Source organism: Staurois parvus, unplaced genomic scaffold (assembly GCF_062004578.1).
Source record: "Staurois parvus isolate SC_StPar_1 unplaced genomic scaffold, SC_StPar_1.0 ptg000132l, whole genome shotgun sequence".
NCBI lineage: Eukaryota > Metazoa > Chordata > Amphibia > Anura > Ranidae > Staurois > Staurois parvus.
The window spans coordinates 2,229,278-2,241,507 of NW_028317928.1; the positions used below are offsets into that span (position 1 = coordinate 2,229,278).

The 12,230-nt window shown below is 45.4% G+C and overlaps 1 protein-coding gene across 3 annotated transcripts in view; it reads left to right on the top strand.

Annotated features, from left to right (window-relative positions):
- The first annotated feature begins 1,388 nt into the window (after positions 1-1,388).
- LOC149466144 (uncharacterized) overlaps positions 1,389-12,230 on the top strand; it is a 57,968-nt gene continuing 47,126 nt past the window's right edge. The window contains exons 1-4 of one of the 3 annotated variants that reach the window (XM_089672881.1): positions 1,408-1,565; positions 7,822-7,926; positions 8,662-8,770; positions 9,243-9,347. In XM_089672881.1, coding sequence (XP_089529007.1) covers positions 8,740-8,770; positions 9,243-9,347 — 136 coding nt within the window. In that variant the 5' untranslated portion in view covers positions 1,408-1,565; positions 7,822-7,926; positions 8,662-8,739. Of the gene's footprint in view, positions 1,566-7,821; positions 7,927-8,661; positions 8,771-9,242; positions 9,348-12,230 lie in introns of all 3 variants that reach the window. The other 2 variants (XM_089672882.1, XM_089672880.1) reach the window with 2 other exon arrangements.

Consider the following 12,230-nt stretch of genomic DNA (forward strand, 5'->3'; position numbering starts at 1 on the left):
TAAATCGACGCCAGCTTATTTGCGGGATACCAAACAGGTGTTAATGGATCTGGCAGAATTTAAGGTGAATAAGGAAACCTATCTAGTGACAGCAGATGTTTCATCTCTGTATAGTAGTATTAAACATAGGGATGGAATGGAGGCAGCACGGTTTTATTTAAATACAGCATCTGATGTTCCTAGTTTACAACAGGAATTCATTCTTCATCTGCTGGATTTTGCCATGCGTAGAAACTATTTTTGGTTCAGCAATGCATATTATCTGCAGGTCACTGGTGTTGCTATGGGGGCAAAATTTGCCCCCAGCCTGGCCAACTTGTTTATGGCCAGGTGGGAGGAGGATGTAATTTATTCCCGTGAGTGGCCCTCCCTCTTGTTAGGGGACTCGCCCAGCTGACGCCATTACACACCAGGGAGCCCTAGATCACCAGGGAGGTTGACACCTGACCTGGCTATTTGCTCATGTGAGTTATATACCTTCTTTTTGGAAATTTCTAATAAAGACATACTTCACCATCATATCGTTTTTGCTTTATGACTCATTTATTTGCGAGTCATGAAAGGTGGACCACCGTAGGAGAAGTATATACTGGGAGGCTGGACGCCGTTGGACCTATCTAATGAGCTGGATGGGATCCCAGAGTGTGTGCTGATATCTCCTCCTAGTGACCGGATGCTGTCTGCAATGTGAACCAGGCTCTTCTGCCCACTGACGATACACCAGAGTATATGCATACAACGCCTTGTTTGTATGCCCTTGTGGTAAGCGCATAATTTTGTTGGTTTCTTCAGGATTGCATATTGATGCCTTGCTGTTATGAACAATTTTTTTACTCTAACTGGTTTGGTTCTACTATCACATTTGGAATCTGAACTGGCTACCAGCATCATAACTTCATTTATACGGAACTACTGGGAACTTAGTTCTCTACATTTAATTTTTGTTTAGCGCTGCATACCCTGTCTGCATGTGATTTTGAGTTTTAAGGTGTTGAGATTTACCTTGTATGCCAGCTGCTGCATTGTGCCTTTTTTATTACTTTCTGCGCTCACTTACCCCACTGATATTTATAGCTCACTTTAACCCCAGAAGGAATTTCTGGTCAGTTTCCTAAATTTCCACAAGGTGGCGGCCAACCTCGTTGACTCTTCGCATGCGCGTCACCATAGCAAAACCTGGCCTACCAAGAGACCACACAAGAGCCGCAAAGCAGAGAAAGGTGAAGGATCTGGCACCGCTGTGTAAGGAAAACCCCGCCCACTGGTCTCCTCAGAGCAACCGCTAGAGGACAAAACTCCCTCTAACATTTTCTTTCTCGTCAGAAACTATGCGGCCATTTTCTTGTAGTGCGGTGTAGAGGTATTTATGTAAAAAAGCATTACAGGTAGCAAATCAAACGATAGATATTTGTAAAGTTTTATTGCAGTGAAATTTAGTTTTTCTGGATATTTTGTCTCGGTAGGGGTCAGTGGGCGGCCATTTTGTTGTAGCCTGCAGGAAATAAAGTAGTTAAAATTCCTGGAAGGGATATCGGTTTGGAGAGCCAGTACTCATGGAGGAGGAGGTAATAATGTCTTCTTATTATGAGATAAGGGGGTCCCAGCACTGTGTGTGGGCTGGATGGGGGGATCATGTCACCTCCACACATCCTCATCTTCCTGCAACTCCCCTGATGTGGAGAATATTAGATGGGGGGCTGTGATGGGGGTGATGGAGGGCTGTGCTGGAAGTGATGGGCGGCTGTGATGGGGGGCTGTGGTGGGGGTGAAGGGGGCTGTGCTGGAGGTGATGGGGGGCTGTGCTGGAGGTGATGGGGGGCTGTGGTGGGGGTGAAGGGGGCTGTGGTGGGGGTGATGGGGGGCTGTGCTGGAGGTGATGGGGGGCTGTGGTGGGGGTGAAGGGGGCTGTGCTGGAGGTGATGGGGGGCTGTGATGGAGGGCTGTGCTGGGGGTGATGGGGGGCTGTGCTGGGGGTGATGGGGGGCTGTGCTGGAGGGCTGTGCTGTAGGTGATGGGGGGCTGTGTTGGGGGTGATGGAGGGCTGTGCTGGGGGCGAGAGGTTGAAACGTCCTCCAGATGCGTCTCTACATGCGCATTTTTGATGCGCTCTGGTGCGTTTGGGGATGTGTTACAAATGCTTTTTTTATCATTATTTTTTATCACTGTACAGGGGGTCCAGTGCATTTTTGATGTGCTTTACCGTGTTTCAGTACAGACCTGTGCAGGAAAAATGCAGCTTGTTCTACTTTTCTTTTTCTGGAACTAACCACACTGGTGTGAACTATGCTACTGAAAACCATGTAACCTACTTTCTGTACGTTTTTGGATGCAGGAAAAAAAAAAGCACTGGAATGCATGGTTTGAAGTGGCCCTCAAGGCATACTGGGAATGTTAACTGTTACCTTTGCCTGTGCTCACCACTGAACTGCCACCAGTCACAGGGTTGCCACATCATCCCTTTAAAACCAAACACGTATTAATTATACAGGTTCTGTGGCTGATTAAGGTGGTAATTAACCGCTTTCCCGCCGCCATATAGCAGAACTACTGCTACAGGGCGGCAGCGGTGCGCAAAATCACGTGTATATATACGTGATTTTGCATTTCCAGGTACCATGCGAGCCCTACCTGTGCCATCATTGGCTGCCTCAGCTGTCGATCACCGGGTCCCGGCTGGTGATTCCCCGCTAGCACCAGGTGCATCACCAACGGAGGAAGGGACCTGTATGTAAACAATACCGATCTCTCCCCTGTCAGCTCCTGCACACTGCTTTGTATGGCTCTGCATAGCACAGCCATAAAAAGCAGTGTGCTTACAGTGGAAAGCATACACAGCATACTGTCAATCGGCATGTCAATCACCGGTCCTGGCCTCCATTTATTGCCTGAGATTCAGTGATCGTCGGCGGAGCTGACAGGGGAGAGGTCTGTATGTAAACAACACAGATCTCTTCCCTGTCAGCATGAACAGGCTGCTTTGTATTGTTCTGCACAGCAGAGCAATACAAAGCAGCTTGTCTACATTTAAACACGCACAGCACAGTTAACCCTTTGTTCGCCCCACATGTTAACCCCTTCCTGCCCAGTGCCATTAGTACAGTGTCAGTGCTTTTTATTAGCCCTGATCACTGTATTGGTGTCACTGGGGATGTCAGTGACAGTCAATCCCCCCCAGTGTCAGAATGCCCACCACAGTCCCGCTATAAGTCGCTGATCACCGCCATTACTAGTATAAAAAAAAAAAATTCCAGTATATATATACACCGCCATTTGTAGATGCTATAACTTTCACGTAAACCAATTAATTTACATGTATTGGAATTTTTTTTAGCAAAGACATGGAGCAGAATACATTTTGGTCAAAATTTATGACGAAATTTAATTTTTTTTATTTTTTTATTGAAAATGTTTAATAGCAAAAAGTCAAAAATATTGTTTTTTTTTCTCAAAATTGTTGGATTTGTTTTCATAGCAATTAAATACCACTGAAAGAAAGCTCTATTTGTGGGAAAAAAGGACGTAAATTTCATTTGGGTGCAGCGTTGCATGACCGCGCAAATGTCAGGTAAAGCAACGCAGCGCCGGATCTCAAAAAATGTCCTGGTCAAGAAGGGGGGAAATCCTCTGGAGGGCAAGTGGTTATAAAACATATCCAATTAAAAATATTTTTAAAAAAATTAAATTTCTTCATAAATTTCGGCCAATATTTATTCTGCTACATATTTTTGGTAAAAAAAGAAACGTATTTTGATTGGTTCATGCAAACGTTATAGCATCTACAAACTATGGTGTGTGTATGTATGTATGTGTGTGTGTATATATATGATTAGAAACTTCTAGCGGGACTGTGATATTGCGGCGGACAATCTGACACTAACTGGCACTTTGTGGGAACCAGTGACACTAATACAACAATCAGTGCTAAAAAATATACAGGTGAAACTCGAAAAATTAGAATATCGTGCAAAAGTTAATTTATTTCAGTAATGCAACTTAAAAGGTGAAACTAATATATGAGATAGACTCATTACATACAAAGCAAGATAGTTCAAGTCGTGATTTGTCATAATTGTGGTGATTATGGCTTACAGCTCATGAAAACCCCAAATCCATAATCTCAGAAAATTAGAATATTACATGCAACCAATAAAACAAGGATTGTACATAGAACAATATCGGACCTCTGAAAAGTAGAAGCATGCATATGTACTCAGTACTTGGTTTGGGCCCCTTTTGCAGCAATTACTGCCTCAATATGGCGTGGAATGGAAGCTATCAGCCTGTGGCACTGCTGAGGTGTTATGGAAGACCAGGATGCTTCAATAGCGGCCTTCAGCTCTTCTGCATTGTTCGGTCTCATGACTCTCATCTTTCTCTTCGCAATGCCCCATAGATTCTTTATGGGGTTCAGGTCAGGCGTGTTTGCTGGCCAATCAAGCACAGTAATCCCACAGTCATTGAACCAGGTTTTGGTGCTTTTGGCAGTGTGGGCAGGTGCCAAGTCCTGCTGGAAAATGAAGTCCGCATCCCCATAAAGCTCGTCTGCGGAAGGAAGCATGAAGTGCTCCAAGTTCTGGTAGACGGCTGCGTTGACCCTGGACTTAATGAAGCACAGTGGACCAACACCAGCAGATGACATGGCTCCCCAAATCAACACAGACTGTGGAAACTTCACACTGGACTTCAAGCATCTTGCAGTGTGTGCCTCTCCATTCTTCCTCCATACTCTGGGTCCTTGGTTTCTACATGAGATGCAAAAGTTGCTCTCATCAGAAAAGAGGACTTTGGACCACTGAGCAACAGACCAGGTCTGTTTTTCTTTAGCCCAGGTAAGACGCTTCTGACGTTGTTTGTTGTTCAGGAATGGCTTGACAAGAGGAATACAACATTTGAAGCCCATGTCCAGGATCCGTCTGTGTGTGGTGGCTCTTGATGCACTGACTCCAGCCTCAGTCCACTCCTTGTGAAAGTCCCCAACACTTTTGAATGGCCTTTTCCTGACAATCCTCCCCAGGCTGCGGTCATCCCTGCTGCTTGTGCACCTTTTTCTTCCACACGTTTCCCTTCCACATAACTTTCTATTAATGTGCTTTGATACAGCACTTTGGGAACATCCAACTTCTTTTGCAATTACCTTTTGAGGCTTTCCCTCCTTATGGAGGGTGTCAATGATGGTTTTCTGCACAACTGTCAGGTCAGCAGTCTTTCCCATGATTGTGATTCCTACTGAACCAGACTGAGAGACCATTTAAAGGCTCAGGAACCCTTTGCAGGTGTTATGGCTTAATTAGCTGATTAGAGTGGGACACTTTGAGCCGAGAATATTGCACCTTTTCACAATATTCTAATTTTCTGAGATTGTGGATTTGGGGTTTTCATGAGCTGTAAGCCATAATCATCACAATGATGACAAATCACGGCTTGAACTATCTTGCTTTGCATGTAATGAGTCTATCTCATATATTAGTTTCACCTTTTAAGTTGCATTACTGAAATAAATGAACTTTTGCATGATATTCTAATTTTTCGAGTTTCACCTTTACATTGTGCTAATAACACTGGTTGGGAAGGGGTTAAACATCTAGGGCGATCAAAGGGTCAAATGTGTGCCTAACCAATGTTTTTGTGTGTACTATGTGGTGCTTTCACTGAGGGATGTGCCGGTTATTATTCCCTGCTTTGCAGAAAAACCAAATCCAGCACATCCCCGCTGACCGGACAGAGCTCTGCCTTGTTTGCATTGTCTTATTCTCCTCCCCGATCAGCGGATGCCGGCAGTCATCCATTGGCTGGCATCCGCTGACTGGCTTGTACTGTGTCTAATCACAGCAAAGCCGGGTTGCCGGCGGCGCGCGCCCCCTACCCAGGAGTGCCAGATCACGAACTGGGTACGTGATCCTGCGCAGGAGAGCCATTCTGCTGCCATGTACCTAGGTTATGCAGTTGACAAATGGTTAACAAACTAAGCTTTCCAGTAAAAATGGCAGTTTGAGAACTGAGACAAACCATTTAACACTGACAGGGGTGCTTACAATGAACAGCTTTTATGCTTTTATATAAAGCCCTTATCCCCCCCCCCCAAATAAAAAAATAGCTTATAACATGTTAATGGGAGTTGGGGATTACATTGTTAGTCACTTAGACTACATTCACACTGACGATTAAGGCTAGTGCAACTTGTAAAGGCGGTTCCTGCTGCGGCTCGGTGTGGCTGCTGGCCCTGTTCACTATAATGGCAGGTCGCTGGTGTCTGCAGCTATTCGCCACTCTCTGCACAGCCAGCGATTACCTGGGGTGATGGCTACTGGATTCATACAAAGGGTTGATTTACTGAAGGCATATAGTTTTTGCACTGCTCTAGACCTTAAGGGAAGCTTTCTGTCATCCAAGCAAAAATGCTCTCTTTTTTTTTCCTTTGCACATGACTGGATATCCTTTGCAAAGTGAAACTTTACCTCATTTACTACGCTCTGGAGCAGCTTCTCTTGCAGTGCACAGTATATTTGCCTTTAGTAAATCAGCCCCAAAGTGGATCTAGCAGCAGTCACCCCTGGTAATCACTGGCCGTGCAGAATAGCTGCTGCCGCCGGCAATAGTGAACAGGACCAGCAGTCGCAGCTAGCCGCTGACAGCCACAGCAGGAATGAAAAGTTTCTTGCCGCTACTATTTGCACTGGCCCTAATCGCTGACGTAAAAGTAGCTTTAGTCAGCCCATCTAAATCTACGAGTCCATCCAACACCCCTCCCTCCACTGACTGACAATGCTGCTGTCCAAGGGTGTCTATGTTGCTGCTCCCTAGATGTAGCGGAGGAGTGAATGTAACTACGCTAGGACAGAAAGGTGTGTTACTGGCCCGTCACCCAAAGAACATAAAACCTTGGGAAAAAGAAAACGAATACAGCCTCCACTTTCAAGGATTGGTAAACTACAATATGTTTATGTTTTTGATATACAGGTGTACCTCGGTTTACAAACGCCTCGGTCAACGTAATTTTCAGTTTACGGATTAAAATCCATTCAAAATAATGCCTCGGTTTACAAATATTTTACGATTTTTTTTTTGCAATATGAAGTGTATGTCGGTGACGATTTTTAAATGCAATTGCCCTTTTTTTTTTTTCTTCACTATAGCTCACAGAATTAGCTGTCACTTTCCCCAGAGCTAAATGAAACTTTGTTTCTTTTAACTCTGGGAAATAAACTAAAAGGAAACATTGTTTCTTTTAACTCGGAGAAAGAAACTAAAAGGAAACATTGTTTCTTTTAACTCGGAGAAAGAAACTAAAAGGAAACATTCTTTCTTTTAGCTGGGGGGGGGGGGGAGTGACAGCTGATTCTCTGAGCTATAATAAAGGGGAAAAAAAGCCAGAAATTACATTTAAAAACCAGCACTGACTCTTTTTTTACTTTTTTCTGACCTCCGGAACGTATTAATTGATTGTCAATGCATTCCTATAGGAAACTGTGTTTCGGCTTCCAAATTTTTCGCAATACGAAACTTCCCGGAGAACGCATTAAATTCGTAAAACCGAGGTACACCTGTAGTTCCAAATTAAAGCCCAACTTCAGGCAGAAAAATATTTATTCCCTGCAGTGGGGCTTGTTTTGTGTAGAACAAGGGTCTCCAAACTATGGCCCTCCAGCTATTGACGTGCTACAAGTCGCAACATGCCTCTGCCTCTGGGAGTCTTACCTGTAGCTGTCAGAGTTTTGCCAGCTCTCATGGGACTTGCAGTTCCTTAACATCTGGAGTTCCATAGTTTTAGACCCCTGCTTTACATGGGAGGAGAAACTGTTTTACCTACCTGGATCCCCGCAGATGGAGCTTCCCCATGATATAGCGGTGGATTGTCCCTCGTGGTCCTCATGCCCAAAGCAGATTGCTAGAGCGCAGGGGTGAAGAAGCTGCGGGGAGGAGCAGAGGGTCAGATAAGTATAGTTACTTTTTTTTGTTACCCTAGACATTAAGGAGAAAATAACCCTTACAGTGTGGGCACAGCCCCATCAAAACATCCTACCCAGTGGTGTATTTAGGTTTTGTGCTGCCCTAAGCAACACAAAAATAGAGACAACACCCCCCCATGGAGGGACCCTGACACCGATCAACACGCCCCTCCCCCACAAAGAGAGTCTAACATTGACCAACAACACCCCAGCCCCCACCCGAGAGAGCCTTCCACTACCATCGCCTCCCATACACTGGCAAACCACCCTCACCCCCACCACGGCGAGAGAGAAGACACTCACCTTCACAGCTCCAGACATCCCCAAAAACAAGAGTCGGGCTCTACATACACCATCAAGCAGCCCGCAGCCTCTCTCAGATCCCAACTGGTCCCCATGCTGTGTGTGTCTCTTCTGCCATCCTTTCCTTTGGGGTGGTAGCGCTGCCCCCCTGAAAGATTTTGCTGCCCCCCTGAAAGATTCCACTGACCCCCTCAAAGATGCCGCCCTAAGCAAATGCCTTGTTTGCCTTGTGGTAAATATGCCCTGATCCTACCATGTTATCAGGTAGATGAATTTGAGGCTCTTGTAGAATGATATATTTCATATTTTCTGTATAATCCATTAAGGGCCTAACTAGATCTAACAGGAATTTTGTTGAGTTTATTCAGAGATAATACAATGTGCTGTTTGTATTTTTTTTTGTATTGTTCAGTATAAAAGGTTGAAACACATAACAACTGAAGTGAAAGAGGACGCTAAAGAGACATCTGTAAAGGATGATGATCCATGTATGGAGGAAGTTCCTAGAAAGATCAGACCAGGTGAGGAATAAACACTAAATCCAGAGAAGAGTCCCAGATCCTCCTTGTTCAGTCACTACAACAATCTCTTCTTCTCCCTCCTCTGTCAGTAGACAGTAATGGGGGGGGGGGGGCAGTATGTGCCCAGTGGGGGAGTCAGGCGCCATCAGCCTCTATTAGACTCCGGCTCGCCTCCTCACATAATTTGTGTGTTTTCAGACATGAAAGGTGGCCATTCTCGCCTGCATCTTGTGATTCTAAGAAAACTAAATGTTATACAGTTTGCACACCATCTTGCCCCAAATTCACCTTTGAAATTTTGCCTGCACCCTCAATGATAAATTCACGTTATGTCCCATCAGAGACATATTGGACTCCTGCTCTCCTCCTCACATCATGTCATTAAGACGTGACCAGTCTCCCCCCACACACACTCTCTGGGGTCTCTCATACATCTCAGTACAGGGGGCTTCATTCTCATCTTTATTCACAGACCCCGGAGACACCAGAGAGACACAGAGAGACGTCAAAACTGAGGAGGAGGAAGAAAGACATGCAAAGATTAAAGAGAAGGACGTTTCTATAGAGTTCAGCACAGGTGAGTAATAAATGCTAAATCCAGAGAAGAGTCCCAGAAAAGAGTCGCTATTTGGAATATTTTAACAATTTGTCACAGTTTCTGTGCAAAATTTAACACAGCAGTGCACCAAATTCAGAGGCACATTGCCATGCAGAAAATGCATGACATGACAGATTGCATCTAACTGGGTATCCGTGCAATTAGTATGATGGTAAACAGTCTTTCACAGGTTTTTTCCCTTAGGTTTACATACTGTGTCTTTATAAATATGTGTGTGTGTTTGTGTGTGTGTGTATACACACACACACACACACACACACTCTCACAGAATATTTCTGTAAATGTTTGATTCTTTCTTTTCATGTGACAACACTGAAGAAATGACAGTTTGCTACAATGTGACGTAGTGAGTGTGCAGCTTGTATAACATGTAAATTTGCTGTCCCCTCAAAATAACTCAACACACCGCCATTAATGTCTAAACAGCTGGCCACAAAAGTCAGTACACCCCTAAGTGACAAGGTCCAGATTGGGCCCATAGTGTCAATATTTTGTGTGGCCACCATTATTTTCCAGCACTGCCTTAACCCTCTTGGGCATGGAGGTCACCAGAACTTCACAGGTTGCCACTGGAGTCCTCTTCCACTCCTTCATGACAACATCATGGGGCTGGTGGATGTTAGAGACCTTGTGCTCCTCCACCTTCTGTTTGAGGATGCCCCACAGATGCTCAATAGGGTTTAGGTCTGGAGACATGCTTGGCCAGTCCATCACCTTTACCCTTAGCTTCTTTAGCAAGGCAGTGGTGGTCTTGGAGGTGTGTTTGGGGTCGTTATCATGTTGGAATACTGCCCTGAGGCCCAGTCCCTGAAGGGAGGGGATCATGCTCTGCTTCAGTATGTCACAGTACATGTTGGCATTCATGGTTCCCTCAATGAACTGTAGCTCCCCTGTGCTGGCAAAACTCATGCAGCCCCAGACCATGACACTCCCACCACCATGCTTGACTGTTGGCAAGACACACTTGTCTTTGTACTCACCTGGTTGCCGCCACACACGCTTGACACCATCTAAACCAAATCAGTTTACCTTGGTGTCATCAGACCACAGGACATGGTTCCAGTAATCCATGTCCTTAGTTTGCTTGTCTTCAGCAAACTGTTTGCGGGCTTTCTTGTGCATCATCTTTAGAAGAGGCTTCCTTCTAGGAGGACAGCCATGCAGACCAATGGTCTGAGCACTGACAGGCTGACCCCCCCACCCCTCCAACCTCTGCAGCAATGCTGGCAGCACTCATACGTCTATTTCCCAAAGACAACCTCTGGATATGACGTGCACTCATCTTCTATGGTCGACCATGGTGAGGCCTGTTCTGAGTGGAACCTGTCCTGTTAAACCGCTGTATGTTCTTGGCCACCGTGCTGCAGCTCAGTTTCAGGGTCTTGGCAATCTTCTTATAGCCTAGGCCATCTTTATGTAGAGTAACAATTCTTTTTTTCAGATCCTCAGAGAGTTCTTTGCCATGAGGTGCCATGTTGAACTTCCAGTGACCAGTATGAGGGAGTGAGAGCGATAACGCCAAATGTAACCCACCTGCTCCCCATTCAAACCTGAGACCTTGTAACACTAATGAGTCACATAACACCGGGAAGGGAAAATGGCTAATTGGGCCCAATTTGGACCTTGTCACTTAGGGATGGACTTACTTTTGTTGCCAGTGGTTTAGACATTAATGGCCGTGTGTTGAGTTATTTTGAGTTTTTTTTATGTTTCAAATATTTTTATTATAAGTACAAACCAAGAAAGGATATAGGCAAAACAGAGTTATATATAAAGATAACATACACAATCCAACCATATACCATACGTCAATATTGCAATTTCTAACAGGTACAGTAAGGGTCGGTGCTTCCACTAGGTAAACTAGGTGGCCGCCTACGACGCACTGCCACCTAGGGGCGCCTGGGCACAGCAGAGGCCGGAACTCTGTGTGGGATAATGCCACATCATGGATGATCCTTCAGCTGAGAGGAGGGGCGGCAGAGGGTAGGAAGAAAGGACAGAGGAAGATGCCGGGTGTCTGGGCCAGCTGTGCTGCCGCTCCTTCCAGTGTTCCTCTCAGACTCAGTCCCTTAGTGCAAGCCAGCAGGCGGCTGCTGATCACTGTGGAGTTCCAGCTCCTCTCTTCCCATTCATCAGCGGAGGCAGAGCTGGAGCTGTGCCTGCGGAGGAAGGTAATGTCTGACTCTGATGTCTTGTGTGAGTGTGACCCGGCCGGCCAGACATCCATCACATGTGCATGGTGTCAGTGAGTGCTGACATCATCACGATCTCACAGTCTGCTCTTCTAGTGCCTGCTGATCTGTGTCAGTGGTGGTGTGTTGTGTTGGATCTGTCACGGTGTGGGATCGCTTGGTTCCGCTGCCTTCTGTCACAGTGTTTTATCTCCCCCCATTGCCTGGGGAATTCCAGCCTGGGATCTGTCAGAGTGTGGATCCATCATCCTCCACTCACTGCGACTTTCACCCGGCCACTGCCAGCCACAGATACAGTCCGTCCGTGATATTAATTTTGTCTTTAATATTGGTGCTGGTGGCATCCTATGGAACTTATTTTTTCAAATTAAAAGAAATTTAGCAGTTTCATGTTTTGTTGATTTTAAATATTTTCTATTGTCCTTTAAAAATTAAAAAAAATTTTATTTTTTTTTGGGGGGGGGGCATCTGGTAGCCATTTTCACCCACACACTAGAGATCTGTGAACATTAAAGAGGAAGACCTTTCTGCAGAGATGAGCCCAGGTGAGTAATAAAGCACTAAGATCCTCCTGGTTCAGTCACTACAACATTTTCTTCTTCTCCCTCTCCTCTGACAGTAGACAGTATGGGGGAGATTTCCTGAA